General features: G+C 41.6%; 1 protein-coding gene across 1 annotated transcript in view; it reads right to left on the reverse strand.

Annotated features, from left to right (window-relative positions):
• The window catches only part of HMGA2 (high mobility group AT-hook 2), a 105007-nt gene extending 93349 nt beyond the window's left edge, over positions 1 to 11658 (reverse strand). The window contains exons 1-3 of the mRNA XM_027741509.2: positions 11571 to 11658; positions 10127 to 10358; positions 7352 to 7438 (exon numbers count right to left, since the gene is read on the reverse strand). Of these exons, the coding sequence (XP_027597310.1) occupies positions 7352 to 7438; positions 10127 to 10237 (198 nt within the window). The 5' untranslated portion in view covers positions 10238 to 10358; positions 11571 to 11658. The remainder of the gene's footprint in view (positions 1 to 7351; positions 7439 to 10126; positions 10359 to 11570) is intronic.
• Positions 11659 to 14170: the final 2512 nt, after the last annotated feature.

Genomic DNA, 14170 nt, shown 5'->3' on the forward strand with positions numbered 1-14170 from the left:
CTTAGCCAGTGTGGCCAGGTGATGCCTCACCAGCACCCAAGGGTGCCCCCAGCCCTAATCCACACCGTGTGGAAGGGCATGGAGGAGTGTGGCCACACACACACAGCTGCTCAGTGCCCACAGTAGAGCCTGGTGTGCCTGAGCCTAGGCCAGCCATGGAACGTGCAGGCTGAGGATGGGGACACAGGGCAGCCTGGAAACCTGAGAAACCCCAGAAGCATCAAATCTAGTCTTTCACAGGCTATCAAAAAGTACTTGAAGTTACTAAATTAAAAATACTGCCTGTTTCAAGCCTGGTCAAAGCAGTTTATAGCAGCTATAATTCCTTTTTTAGTCTCATTATGTTCAGGCATGAAATGGATTAGACAAAATATCACCATGAATATGTCTGTGTTCATAGTGGGAAATAACTTCTCTACTTTTCACTTGAAGTTTTCCAGGTAAAAGCACATCCTTAAGCTGTAAGTGAAACTTTTACTGTCCAAAACACACCTTTCCTTTCCAGGTTTAAGGAAACAGCATGGAAGGGTCCCTAAAAGTGACAGCTGTATTTATGGAAGGCCTGTGCTTGTTCCTAGAGCTCAGCGTAAAGAAAAAGTCCTCTTACAGACTCTTCCATTAATCTACATTGTGACATTGTGAATAGTACTACAACTAATACTAGTACTTATGCACTACACTAAAATACATACAGAGTTTAAAATGAAAAATTCAGGTTATTTTCTCTACATAAGCTATGCCCATCCATACACTCCATCAGGTAAGTAATCCTGTTCCACTGAGGGAGATGAGGATTTTGCCACTACCTTTAGTCAGGGCAGAATTTGCCACATACGAAGTCCCCAAGAATGAAGACTTCTAGTACACGTGAATTGCTTTTCTTTTCCTCCAGTTCACTGTGTGTGTATTTGATTTGCCCTTAAAAATCAACTGTGCCATTAAATAAATCACTTGCTGGTCAATCTCTGTAACATATACTGTAACCTAATGCTGTGTAAATTGGATCTCTCTAAAAGAGAACCTGAGCTGAGGAACTAGTGGAGGAATCTCTACAAAAAAACTGCCCTGTGAGTTAAACACAATTACTTTGAAATAAATACCCTGCCAATAAGAAAGCTGTGAAAAATAAAATTCACACTCCTAAAGGGCAAAATTATCACTCAGACTTGTTAAAAGAGTAAACTTGAGCTTTAATCGTTTATACCAGTGTTACATGTAAGGTGAAACCCTCTTATGAGAATACTTGTTAAAGTGCATTTACTATATCCTGTAGCTGTCTATTTCAGAGTTTTGTTTCCTGTAAGTGTTCATTTCTTTATACCTTGTAACATGATGGATGCAAAAAAAAAGATGTGATTTAGTTTTGATAAGCTTTAGCCCCCTGCATCTATGTTTACTTCATGAAACACTGGACATAAATTTTAAAAGAAAATATTGGTTAAAATTGTTCTTAACAAATCAACACCTGACGTGATCAAAGCACTAATGCCATTTATTTTCTTCTGTGTATTACCACATCTGAAGGAAAGATCCTTTTCCAAAACTCTATTAAAACCAAATTATTAAAAAATAATTAACTTTTTGGAAACACAAACTACTTTATCTCACAATTAAAGTTCCTACAAACCTGACACAAATTGTAACTTCAACTACAGCACACAATCTAGTTATCTAGTCTCTGGAAAGAGAACATGAGAGATTTCTCTGAATAACTAATCTTTGCTTCCTGCCATAAACTGTTACACAGTGTTGCCACTTGCCACGAGCAGTGCTGCGCTTTACCACTGAGGAAGGTCCATGTCAGAACGGGCTAGTGTTCCTCCTGGCTAGTTTGGATATCAGTTTGTCAAGTGCTTGGGGACCTTTCAATTGAAAGGCACTAAATTCCTGCTGTATATCACTTCTACCTCATGTTAGAAGAAAAATATTTCCATAGTTTTATCAAAATTAAATCTTTCCCAGAGGTGAGCTGAGCAAACAGTCGTCAGGCATGCCAGAGATGATGTTTTGGTACAGAGCAATTCTGTAAGCAAAAAGCAAGGTTTTCACAGACTAAACTGCAGAAAATGAATGACAAGAACCTCCAAAGTGGATGTTTGTATCTCCTTTCCAAGAAAAGAGAAAGACAAAACACTTCTGGAACAACCAAAAGGAGTAGTGCCAGTACTGTGGTAATGATAAAGTCATGAAGTTTAGGAAAATATTCTAACTTTTTCCCTCTGGATTGTTTTTTAGTTCGTATTTTCTCCAACAGTACAAGACTGTCTTTTAATTTAAGCACTTGAAGAAATGTTTTACTGCAAATCAGATCAATAATACAATGTTTCTCCATATAATTTTCAATTAAGAGAAGGAACACATAAGTGCCAAAACACTGCCATTCCTCTGCACAGGTATTTACATCATTAGAAACATACCAGTCTGTCGGCTCTTTGCTTTGATTAAGTGTTGCCTCTGAAGCTAGGGGCAAACCCAGAGAGAGTGCCAGGCCACTCAAAGGTGGTGTTTAGTCAGGGTTTTTTTAACATTTGGTGCTACACTATGAGGCATGACCTTGCTCCATACAGCTAAGACGTGAAATCACCAAACTTAAAGAAGGGTTGAGTATGTTATCAAACACAAAACATATTCCATGAAAAAATATGAAATTTCTTATAAACAATAATATGAATACAACGATTTTGGTATGTCACATTTTAGGAACAGAATTAAATTTATTCTTTATATCCACTTTTAAGAGCATGATCCATATGGGAAATGTTTTTTATTTGTCCCAGGTGAGAAAGATTACCATTCCAGTTACTGCTGTCTGGAAGCGAGCTAACAGTTCCCAGGCAGATTTGCAATCCACCTAAGCCCTGTACCACAGGTCTATCAAACCCTGATTACAAATAGCTCCAGTCAACCCTCGGACTTGACTGCCCATCATCTCTGCCTCCCTGTTGCAAAACTGTGCTGTGCCCAGGCAGAAACTGAGGCTGTACTACTGAAAGCAATTAACAAGACAAGACAAGTATAAATAATTGAATGGCTATAAAGCGCTCTTTTGGGCATCATCCATTGTCAAGGAAGACCTCAAGTGCAACAGAATCCAAATCTGAAGAACTCTATCCACTTTGCAAACTGATCTGCTGGGATCTCAAACAAAATGTGTCAGAGCTGTAAGTCAGGTGAAATAAGCGAGAGTTTGGGAGGAAGATCATCCTTAAATCATGTCAAAAGACTTGCACAGAAACATGTCCCTCTCAAAAAAACCCCAGTTATTCGGTAAAAAAAAATACTCTTAAAGAAACCTTAGGTATTGGCTAAACACAAAAATATCACACTTTCCATGTTCAGTTTTATCCACTTTAAGCAAGAGTCTTTTGCTTTCACCATCTTGCTCAGAATACCTGATTTTGATCTCTCTTCTTTTTTCAGTGCAACAACCATGCTACAATCACTTGTTAAATCTGATCGTGTTTTCCCTCTAAACCTGTAATGATTAATTTGGTGAAAATGAATGAAGCACAGAGAAGCCAACTAGATTTTTGTGAATGAATTTAGGGCACGGTTCTGGTCACATGCACTTCTCTGGTTTGGTGGTTTTCTGTTTGTTGTTTTTTTGTTTTCTTTTTTTACCTTTGGACTGCTTAACCCAGGGACATGCACTTCTACATACCAAACTCTGGCCATGTTATGTAGAGACTAATGTAGAGACAGTAGCAAGTGTAGTCACACACAGGATCACAAGTTCTCATTTTCAGAAAATGATCTATCAAACTCTGTAAGTATTGTCAGTGAACCTCAATACATTAATAACTACAACAAAACTCAACATATTTTAACTGAAGGTAAATTTTACCAGAGAGCTCTTACCATTAGATCTTCCTGGGATATCCCTTGACAATTTCTTGAAAGACAAAAACATGGTATCTATCGCTTCTTTTTTTGACCTCACAAATGTGTTTCCTGCTTCCAAGTAGGAGAGTATTTATGCCTATACAGTATTTTTGCCAAGCCAAACTACACTAGCTAAAGAAAGAAAAGCCCTTGAAAGGGAAATGTGATGGGCTGGGAACCCAGCTCAGCATAATACATAAAACTCAAATACAGAACACCCAGGAAATTAAAAAGGAAGATCCCCACTAGCATCTTCCTGGAAAACTAGTTGTGCTTTAGGGGAAAAAAAACCCACTTCACGTTTTGGTATTTTTTTACAAATATTTTAAATTAATAACAGAATAACTTCTTTAAAGACATAGACTGCAATAACAACCCAATTGTGGGGACTCAAGTGCAAGGTGATCAGGAATCTTTTTGTATCTATCTCTTCTCATCTGCTAACACATTCTGTTCCTTCTGTTTGTGAAAATTAAACAATTGAGAAATGGTTTGGTCTTCCATAAAACGCAGCTTACCTTCTGTGTCCAATTTATAACAAGTTAGGCATGTGTGATATGCAATTCTTAAAAAAAAAAAAAGGCATATTACCTAAAATTAGAGTAATTGCCACATTATTAGCTGTTCAGTTAGTTTTGCAACATTCTGTATGCATTGTCAAGTTTCACACTGCTAATTTCCTACCAAGCACTTTGTTTTCAGATGCCCTAAGGCCAGTTTACTAAGACCAAACATAAGCTCTGAAAGCTTAAAAAAAAAACAAAAACAAAAAACCCCAGAAAAATCCTGTCTACCAAGAAATTTTAAATACACAACATTACCATGATTTCAGGGTAAATTGTCCATCAACTGATTTAAGGGTATTTCCTTTCTGAAGTATAGCAAAACAAAGCCCCAGTTCTGGAGTATTTTTAACTCACTGCCAATGTGCAATACATTTTTAATTGTGATGTGTAATGCTTTGCAAGAGAACACCCAATCAATTAATCATGAGTGCCTTCTTATGGCTGCTCGGTGGGTTCTCCTGGTCAACGTTTATCTAACATGTGAACACTCTAAAGCATTTCAATGAGCTCCCTTTGAAACACACACTATTCTTTAGAAATTCCAGCAAATTCCAGTTGGGTGTATAGTACACCCAGGTTCAAATGTAGAGGGGCTTAAGCTAAGATAGACAGTTCTCCTTCTCAGAGTTGAGACAGGCTGGAGAAAATCTTAATAAATTTATGTATGCATATGTATGTATAAATATGTTTAGCACAAAATCAAACATATAACTCACTCTTTTTAGAGGTGATACCCTCACCACCAAATGAAGCTTTCTTACAGTGCCAAAACATTCCCATGCATATTACTGTTAAAAAAACTATTGGAATTAATATTACATTAAAAGATACTTTGAGATGCCTGGTGAGAAGCCAAACCATTTTAGAGAGGGTCAATTATCAATTTGGAAAAAGAGTTAAAATATTTATTTGAAATGGGATCCCAGTCGCTTTCTTCTAGTAAGGCTTTATAAGTGTTTTATGTTTTAGAGGATTTATCAAACATTTATATACTTTATCTACAAACCCAGAAACGAGTAAGACTTGTAATTATATACTCCTCAAAGTTTTTTTTATTATAAAAAAAGACGTGGTCTTTGGTCAATTTTTTACATTAGCAACACCCAAAAGGGTTTGCTTTAATTACAGCAGTAACTTGATGCATTCTGAAAATCAAAATGTTATAAGGAAATTGCTCAGTTTGTAAATTAGATTAAGAAAACACAACTATGTACCAAAATCATCTGGAAAACTTTTGACTTGATAAACCAACACATATATGAATGTTTTAAGTTATTTTCCATTTATACTGATTTCCAAATTACTATGTAAATGAAACAATGTTAATATTTCTTTTGGAAGAATATTTTTAAAACACATTTCTATGAATTACTTAAAATCTAATCTTATTACAAATATTTCTCCTAGAAAGTCAACACTCCTAGGAGTAATATTCAAAATACTAAAGCTCACATTTGGATTTGCTAGACTAATAAAAAAAAATGCTCTCTCTCTTCTCAAGAGTGACATTTAAGCTATTTCAAAGTACATCTGAGGAATATTTTTATGGTATAAAGAAAAAAAACCCAACATTTTAAGCACGTTACCTTGAAGAATGACTTTGACATATTTTAAATACTTAACCTGTAAAGCATTTTTTAGTAATTCGTTAATTTCTTGATAGAATATACTGGGTTTTTTTCCAGCCCAGAAACTAAAAAAAAATTAAAAAAACTGAATTTAAAGAGTTGGAAAATTCACACAAATGTTGAAAACATTTTAGACAAAACAGACATGAAATCATAGTCACCTCCTAATGATTAGATATTTATCAGTAGTTGCTATAGTAATTTATAACACTGAAAACTATAAACTTAATTCTGGACAGTACCATAGGCAATTGAACCATAATTAGATGAGGACACAAATACCTTTGACACAGGTTTTGTCACAGACCTCCTTAAAAGATACTGATACGAGTAAGCTCTACAGTTCACTACTAGATTTTGTAAGCTTTTGTTTCCAATTTAGTACCTGTAAATTAGTGCTAACTGCTGTATAACTATCAACACAAACAAATTTCCCATATTTGTTTTCAACTATATACAACTATTTGCCTTCCCTAAAATATTTCCTAGAGAGTGGTATTGTTTGCCTTGACAGTATAGGTTTTTAATGCTGTGCTTTCCCCAATTCAAATAAAATTAAGTCACTGTATTTGTGATGTCAAGTCCATGCACTAAATACAGTGACTTCAGAGAGCTTCTCCTATAGCTAAATGCATTCAGAACCACCAGAATAAAAGTTTGCTCCCATCATCAAGCAGAAGTAGTGGTTCAGAAGACTAATAGCACTTCCAGTAAAAGTCTCTTTGAAACTGATTACTAAACAAGATATAGCAGGCTTTTACTGTAACTCACAGTTTACTTTAGCATCACATTTTAAAGCTGTAAATTTCAGTATATGCACTTATTTCCATCAACACATAATTGGATTTACCTCTAATTAACCTATGTTTGACAAAGCACTCAGCTTTAATATACAGATTTGGTCTGTAGTAGTAACAACTGTAAGTGGGCAAGAAATTAATCTTCCTCTTGCAAAAATTTTAATGAAGAAAATAATATCCTTAATATTGATTTCCTTACTAGATACAGGATATCTCAATGGTTTCTCATCATATAACATAACACATGTTATTTCACTAACCTGTACACTACTCAAAAAGCAAGATGCCCTTATAGGTTCTGTACTTATGGTCTTCATGATAATTCTAGTTTTAAAAATGCAAAATTCATGTTTTATGTAGCTTCCATTATTAGAAGGGTTCCAACCTCACAGTTCACAGCCTAAATGATTGGATTTTTTCCCTACCAGCTGATGAAAAAACAGCATTAGTAACTCTTTCCCTTTAATAGTCTCACCTTCTGAGCTGCTTTAGAGGGACTCTTATTTTTGCTTCCTTTGGGTCTTCCTCTTGGTCTTTTAGGAGATGGTTCACCAGTTGGTTCCTAAACACAGGAAAACATGCTATTGTGGCAAAAGGCAACAACTAACCCAGGAGATCTGAAGGATAAACTATAACAGAAGTTGCTTAAAACATATGAATTAATAGTATAAATAACATAATATTAAAAATGCAACATGAAAAATTAAACAACTCCACATAAAAAAAAAACACTTTTGCACAATAAAAGAGTTTAATTTCCCTTATAATCGCATTAAAAAACTTTGAAAAGTTTGTATATTCTAACATAAGTTACAGGAGGAAACACATTTTTTAAAGATAGTTGTGATTTCCCTCATATAAGAATGGCTATTCACCAAATAATACAGTTACCCACTTAATTGCAATTGCATTTCATTATAGCAAGATAAAATTATAACATGTAGCTTGTAGCACAAACTTTCTTTGGGAAAAAAGTTAAATACCGGATTACTGTAAAGTAAGCTGAGACTATTTCTCCCTCAAGGCCACAAATATTGGGGAGGGGGGATTTTTTTTCTGTTGTTCTGAAGTCGGCATTATATTCACACCTATTCTAAAAACAATTCATTCGTAATAAAATGCAAATGTAAAAGTTTCTTCAAATATGAAAATAGTAAGCCAGAAAAACTCAACCAAAGAAAAATCTGAAACAAAACCCCAACTCTAAGATGAGTTGACAGGAACACTGATTATTTTAGCTATTTTCTTAACTAGTTCCTTTACCCGACAGTAAATATCCAGTTCTTAAAACTGGGTATGAATTACTAAGAGTTCGGATTCCAAATATTTATTCAGTGAATCATAAACACTATAAAACTCTTCCAGTCTTAAATATTATACATTTCATTCAGGTTACAGGATGTGGTAAAAGTAATTAAATGCAGTTTGCTAACTTAAACCAGTTTAAACCCCTTCAGCTTTTATAATTCCCAGGTAGATTAAGAGGAGGCTGGCGAGAGGACTCCCCAAGTGCTCCAGCTCAGTGGTGAGCCTCGCAAGCACTGCACATCTGGGCTGACCACGTTGAAGGAGACGCGCTTTTCTTTCACTTCCATACATTCAAATGCTATAGGAGGAAAAAAAAAATAAAATAAAGAATACGGGAAAAAAAAAAAATAAAGGAAAAAAAAAAAAGAAAACGGACCCCTGGCGCAAGTCCGCAGGGCCGGAGGGTGCCGGCTGCCGAGGCTGGGCGAGGGCAGCCAGAGGGTGAAGCGGGAAGGGGGACAGAGCCCGCAGCCGGTTCGGTGGAGTGTCACCGACGGCAGAGCGAGAAAACTGGGGTCTCCGCTTTTATGGCTTTCCAAATAGTACTTTCTGTGCAATTTACAGGACCATATCGGAGCGGGGGATGGGGGGTGGGGGGAAGTAAAGCAGACGGTTTCCCCCGGCTACCGGCTCTGCTCCTCAGCTCCCTCCGTGCTTAGAGCTCCTCGAAGGTTCTCGTGGCAGTGGGGCTGATGCCAAATGAATGGGAGTAAACATGTTTAAAGCCCGCGGAAGCTCGCTTTAAAATGAGCTCCGTGGACAGCCCTACTCCTCAATCGTGACTTCCGAGAGAGGCAGGGAAAAGGCTGCAGGCGGCTTCGCGCTGCTCCCGCCGAGCTGCGGGAATTAATTGGTTGCATCCGCAGGCAAAATCCCCCTTCGGCGGCGCCGCCGGAGGGGCTGCAGAGCGCGGAGGCTCCCGCCGGGCCCCTCACCCCGCGGCGGGGGGCTGAGCGCGGCCCGGCAGCTCCAAACGATGCGACAATGGTACTTCGGGAAAGGAAGGGAAGGTGGTGGGGGGGAGAGGGGTGTGGGAATAATGCACGGATCTAGCAACCTTAGCGTGGATTCAGGTCTTGCAAGTCAAAAAGAGAAACCCAACGCGTCCCTTTCGGGGCCCGGGAGGAGGCTGTAGGTGCGGGTGGGAAGGAGCTCCCCGCACCCAGACACCCGACAAGCGTTCCCGTCGCCTCGACCTGCCTGCAAAAGCGCCGAAGCAAAGGCAAAAGGTGTTGCAAAAGCAGGGTAAGCCTCCTCCGGCTACTTCCCCCACCTCCATCGACAACGGGGGCACCTCTGCATACGATGACGGGGCGAGGGAGGGAGATGAGGAAGGGGGGAAAGCCGGGGGGCGGGGGGGGAGGCGAAAAAACCTATGCGACTTTCTAGACACCCTCCTCTCCCCCCAGCCCCAGGATCTAGGGGCAGTCAGGGGCTGGGCTGGTCAAGATCGGAGGCGGCAGCAGCGCCCGGTGGGACCCGACACACGCACATGCACGCACACACACGCACGGACTGAGCTATTGCGAGGGCTGAGAGAGAAGGGACAGGAGAGCCCCGTTCCTTGCTCCTCGCTTTCGCAATTTCAAAATCAGCTCGAAATGACCCAGCGAACGCTGGTTGGTCGGAGCCGCGCTGCTCCATGTTCCCCATTTACATTGAAAAGCCCCAGCTCGCTCCCTGCACAATAGTGAAAGTCCCGAGGAGGCTCCGAGGCTCAGCCACGAGCAGGCAGCGCCTCGCCGCTTCGGGCCCCAGGGTCTCCCCGCCAGAGCGCCCGGCGGAGCCCCTCGCTACGCCTCTGCACCACCTCGCCGGGAAGCAGCACACAACAAAGCCCCCCACCCCGTCGCCAGGACTGCTTCATTTGCAGCACAATACGTACATGAACATGCCTACAACACTACAGATCTACGTCTCTACGTTTTTATACGATACTGACTTCTGTTTGTTTCCTGGGTCTGCCTCGTCCTCTCTTCTGAAGCTCTGCGGTTGCAGGTTGATCCTGGGCAGCAGTGGAAGGCTGACCGGGTCCCTCACCTTGTGCACTCATCGTGATTTCTGCTGCTCAGCCTGAAACCAGTCTCTCCAAAGCACCTTGGAAGGGGAGGAATCAAAACGAGCTCTTGCTGCTTTTGCTGCTCGCTGCCACCACCACACCGGACGTCCTGGTGCTGCCAAAAAGGAGAAGAGAAGGGGAGAAGGAGGAGGAGGAGGAGGTGATGGTGGTAGTGGTGCTGGTGGTGGTGGAAGAGGAGGGGGAATTAATCTCTCTTACAATTTAGGAATGATTAGTAACATGAAGCAATTCAAAAGAGGGGAGGAAAAAAAAAGGAAGAAAAGGCAGAGTAAGTTGCAACCCTGGAAATAGAATGAGAGAGGGAAATACTCCGAGGGTAGTCGGGAGCAAACCAAGAAGGGGGGAAAAATCCAACAAATTGAAAGCAAGTGGTGGCTATCGCGCTTAGATCGGATCAGGACAAATTAAGATAAGACACACTGAAAATGGACTGAGAACACTGCACAATCTTGCCAAAAGCATGCACCCTGGGAAGATGGGGATTTCGGCAGCAGCAGGAGCAGCGCGCAAAAGGAGCGATCACTTAAAAAATAATAATAAAACGATTTGGGAGATTGGGAGGAAAAAAAAGGGGGGGGGCGGTCCTGAGTTCGTGTCTGTGATGCGAGTTGCTGAGACTGGAAATATTATTATGCGAGTCCTGCCCACGGACTAAACTAGGATGAGGGTTAAAAGAAAAAAAAAAAGGAGGAAAAGAAAAGCCACTTTTACCCGTGGGTGGAAAAACCAGGAGGGGGCTGTGCGGGGAAAAAAAAAAAAAAAAAAAAAGGAGGAGGCAGAGAGAAAACCCGGCGATGGGGGCCTGGCGGCCGGCCAGATAAAACACGAGCAGCACGGCAGCCGGGGCAGCGGCGGCAGAACGCGCCGCCGCCTCACGTGTCCCGCACCGGCCTGGCCGCGCCGCCACGGCAGGTTTAAAGGGCCAGCCCGGGGTCCCGGCGCGGGGGGGTTCTGCCGCCCCGCACACACCGCACACACCGCACACAACGCGGCCGCCGCTGCACGTGGGGCCCTGCGGAACAAAGGCGGCCGCGCCGGGGCCGGCCCGGGGACGCGCCCGCCGGGCTCGGCCCCGGGCAGCGGGGCCCCCTCCCGCCGGTGCGGCTGCCAGGAAGGCGCTGCTATTGCGGCACAGGCTCGGCGCCTCCCGAGACGGCCGCGCCGGGGTAAGATGTGGGCGGTGTAACCCGACAGCGGGTCGAACCTGTCCTGTCGGGAGGATGACGGAACGGGGAATGACCTCTTGCGGAGTGCCCTGCCCCATAAGTAGTTTTTCCCATAAGCACGGCGGGGCTGCAGGCGGTACCTCTTCACAGACGCGGTAAGCAGGGTGTCCAGCAGCCCTCTCTCTCCGCCGATGTTAGGTCCTCTCCCGTGCAAGCCATGCGTAGGCGCCCCTTCTCTGTGGCATAAGCAGACGGCCACAAAGGCCAGGGAGGACCACGCTGTCTGTGCGTCCCCCAAAGAAAACGGTCGGACCTGGGCTTCATGGGCACCTTGGGCATTTCCTCCAGTCCCATACATCCCTCAAGGTCAGATCGCATCCTTCCTCCCCTACTCAGAGGTGGACGAGCACAGGAGAGTCCTCAGAAGGAAATAAAAAGTTGCATTATCGTATATAATACTGAAGAGGGCAGAGATACTGCTGCAACGCTCCTTGTACTGGCTATCGAAATACAGCCAGTTGTCTTGATACCTTATAAATTCTTAAGTCTATAGATAAATAACATACTCAGGCAAAAAGTTATTACAGTAAAACATACACAGTCATTGACCAGCAAGGGCTGCACTGAGGAAACAGCTGTTTTCTGAGGAATAGAAAAAGTACACTACAGACAGATGGGCTAAAGAAAGAGTAATCCTAGAATACTTCTTAAGGCTGAAAATATTCCCAAAGTGTTCTTAATCGAATCATAAGGCTCCCAAAGCCCGCTTCCCTCCCATCCCCAAAAGCAACCAGCTATGGAAGATAGACACAGTCCACCTGTTCAATGTAATAGCTGTAAGAAAAGTCTTGTAGTCCCAACTACACTTCGTACAATACTCAGTTACCATCACACCATGAAGCAATCCACAGGGCCCTACATCTATTCTGGATATCAAATGATAAGCTGCTGTATGAGATCAGGATTCCAAGCGGAGGCTGTGAAATCTATAGTTTAAAGTGTAGCAGCACATAACTTCTATAACATCCATTAATCTCTTTAAAGCATATTCATGTATTCGTTTCTCTGAAAGAAAGTGGTACATGAAATTGGTAATAGTCTGTAGCTCCAAAATGGCCATCTCCGCACAGTCATTCTATATGGGCTACTAATAGTTCTACTAGTCTTCCTTTCAGTAGTTTTAGTAACTATACTGTAGTCCAAAGATTTTTTACATACAGTTATAAACAAATAATCTTCATATGGAAGCAGTGTTCCTAAACTCACTGTTTGAAAGCTGCTCCAGACAAAAAAGGTCTTGACGCTTGCACTGTGCCCAGCACAAGAGTTTGGGTCTTTCTAAAATCTGCCAGCCGATGCACCATCATAAGAATTATGTATCCAAGATCTAAACCGTGATGGGTCTTTCATTTATTTGAAATTGTCCTGATTACCTCCTTAACCAAAAGTCCTTAGATTAGACCAATGTGATACTCCTGATGGCAGCTCTGGAGATACAAAGCTGTCTAGACTAATAAAAGACCTTGGGTTTACGTCATGTATATTCTGAGTATTTTAACAGAGGTAAACAACATGATATCCAGAACCCAGAAAGCCCGGTTTCCTCAAGTGGCTGGTAGAAGCTGAGGAGCCAGAAACAGCTCTTGGTTTTATCCCAGGTTTTTTTCCAAAAAAGATGTGGTAGCTGTTCCTTCCACTGTTCCAATCTGTTTTCTGACAGTATAACTATATTTGCACTATATTCCGTGCAAACACCAGTGAATACAACTGTATAATTAATTTGAGGGAATCCTGCAAAGTCAGTGGAGTAGAGGTGACCTACTTTCCACCAGCTTTGGTCTGAGATTTAAGCTTTGGTCTATCAACAAAAGTATTAATTGTCAGTGGTTTTTTTTTCTTTTCCACCCCAAAAGCATTCATAATAAAATAGGAAATTTATAGGCATAAAATAAGGCCTGGTTTCACTCTCCACGGGTTTAAAAACTCAGGAAATTTCCAAAGAAATTAGAGGAACTTCCTAGAAGATTAAGAAGAAGACAGTGAAAAATAAGGTGCAGATTTTATTACCTAGCCCAGAACACTTGGAGGCCATTTGTTATTCTGTAGTCAGTGTGGTGGCTTGTAGAGGGTTAATTGTCTCTGTTCTGAGATGATTTTTTCAATTGTGTATTCTAACAGCAACAATAATATTTTGCATCAGAACAAAGAACCCAACATTGCAGGAAAGTATCTTTTAGGAAGACGGAAAATTACAGGTTAAATAGGCCTTGGAGCTTATAAATAGCACCAATAAATGGCTTTCCTTGCTCACTTTTTCATCACCTCCTTTCTCAAAAGTCCGTGGAGGCCGAAGAATCACAGCCTATAAATCAACAGGCTCATGCTGTGCATGGTCATGGGGAGATGACACCTATAGATAGCAACCTAACATAACCCATACGTAAGTATAACTGACTTCCACTAGTGGAATTCTGTGGGCTTAGATGGTCTCAACTGGCAGTTCTTTACACAAGGAGAGGACATTTTTTTTCCAAGTTATAACATTTCCCTGAAGGTCTGTGATGCAGACTGTGTGACAGAAAGTTTGTCACCAACTTTACAGTGCTTGCTCACCATGTGTGTAAGAGTGCAAAGAATCACGGCACCTCTCTGTTCTGCTCAAGGAGGTCATGTTTTCTCCACCCTAGTTCTCATGGAGTATAAGATACTCAAAAGTGGTAGTGATAGTAAGTTTAAGACC

Source organism: Pipra filicauda, unplaced genomic scaffold (assembly GCF_003945595.2).
Source record: "Pipra filicauda isolate LSUMZ 115617 unplaced genomic scaffold, ASM394559v2 scaffold93_size3172892_pilon, whole genome shotgun sequence".
NCBI classification, from domain to species: Eukaryota; Metazoa; Chordata; class Aves; order Passeriformes; family Pipridae; genus Pipra; species Pipra filicauda.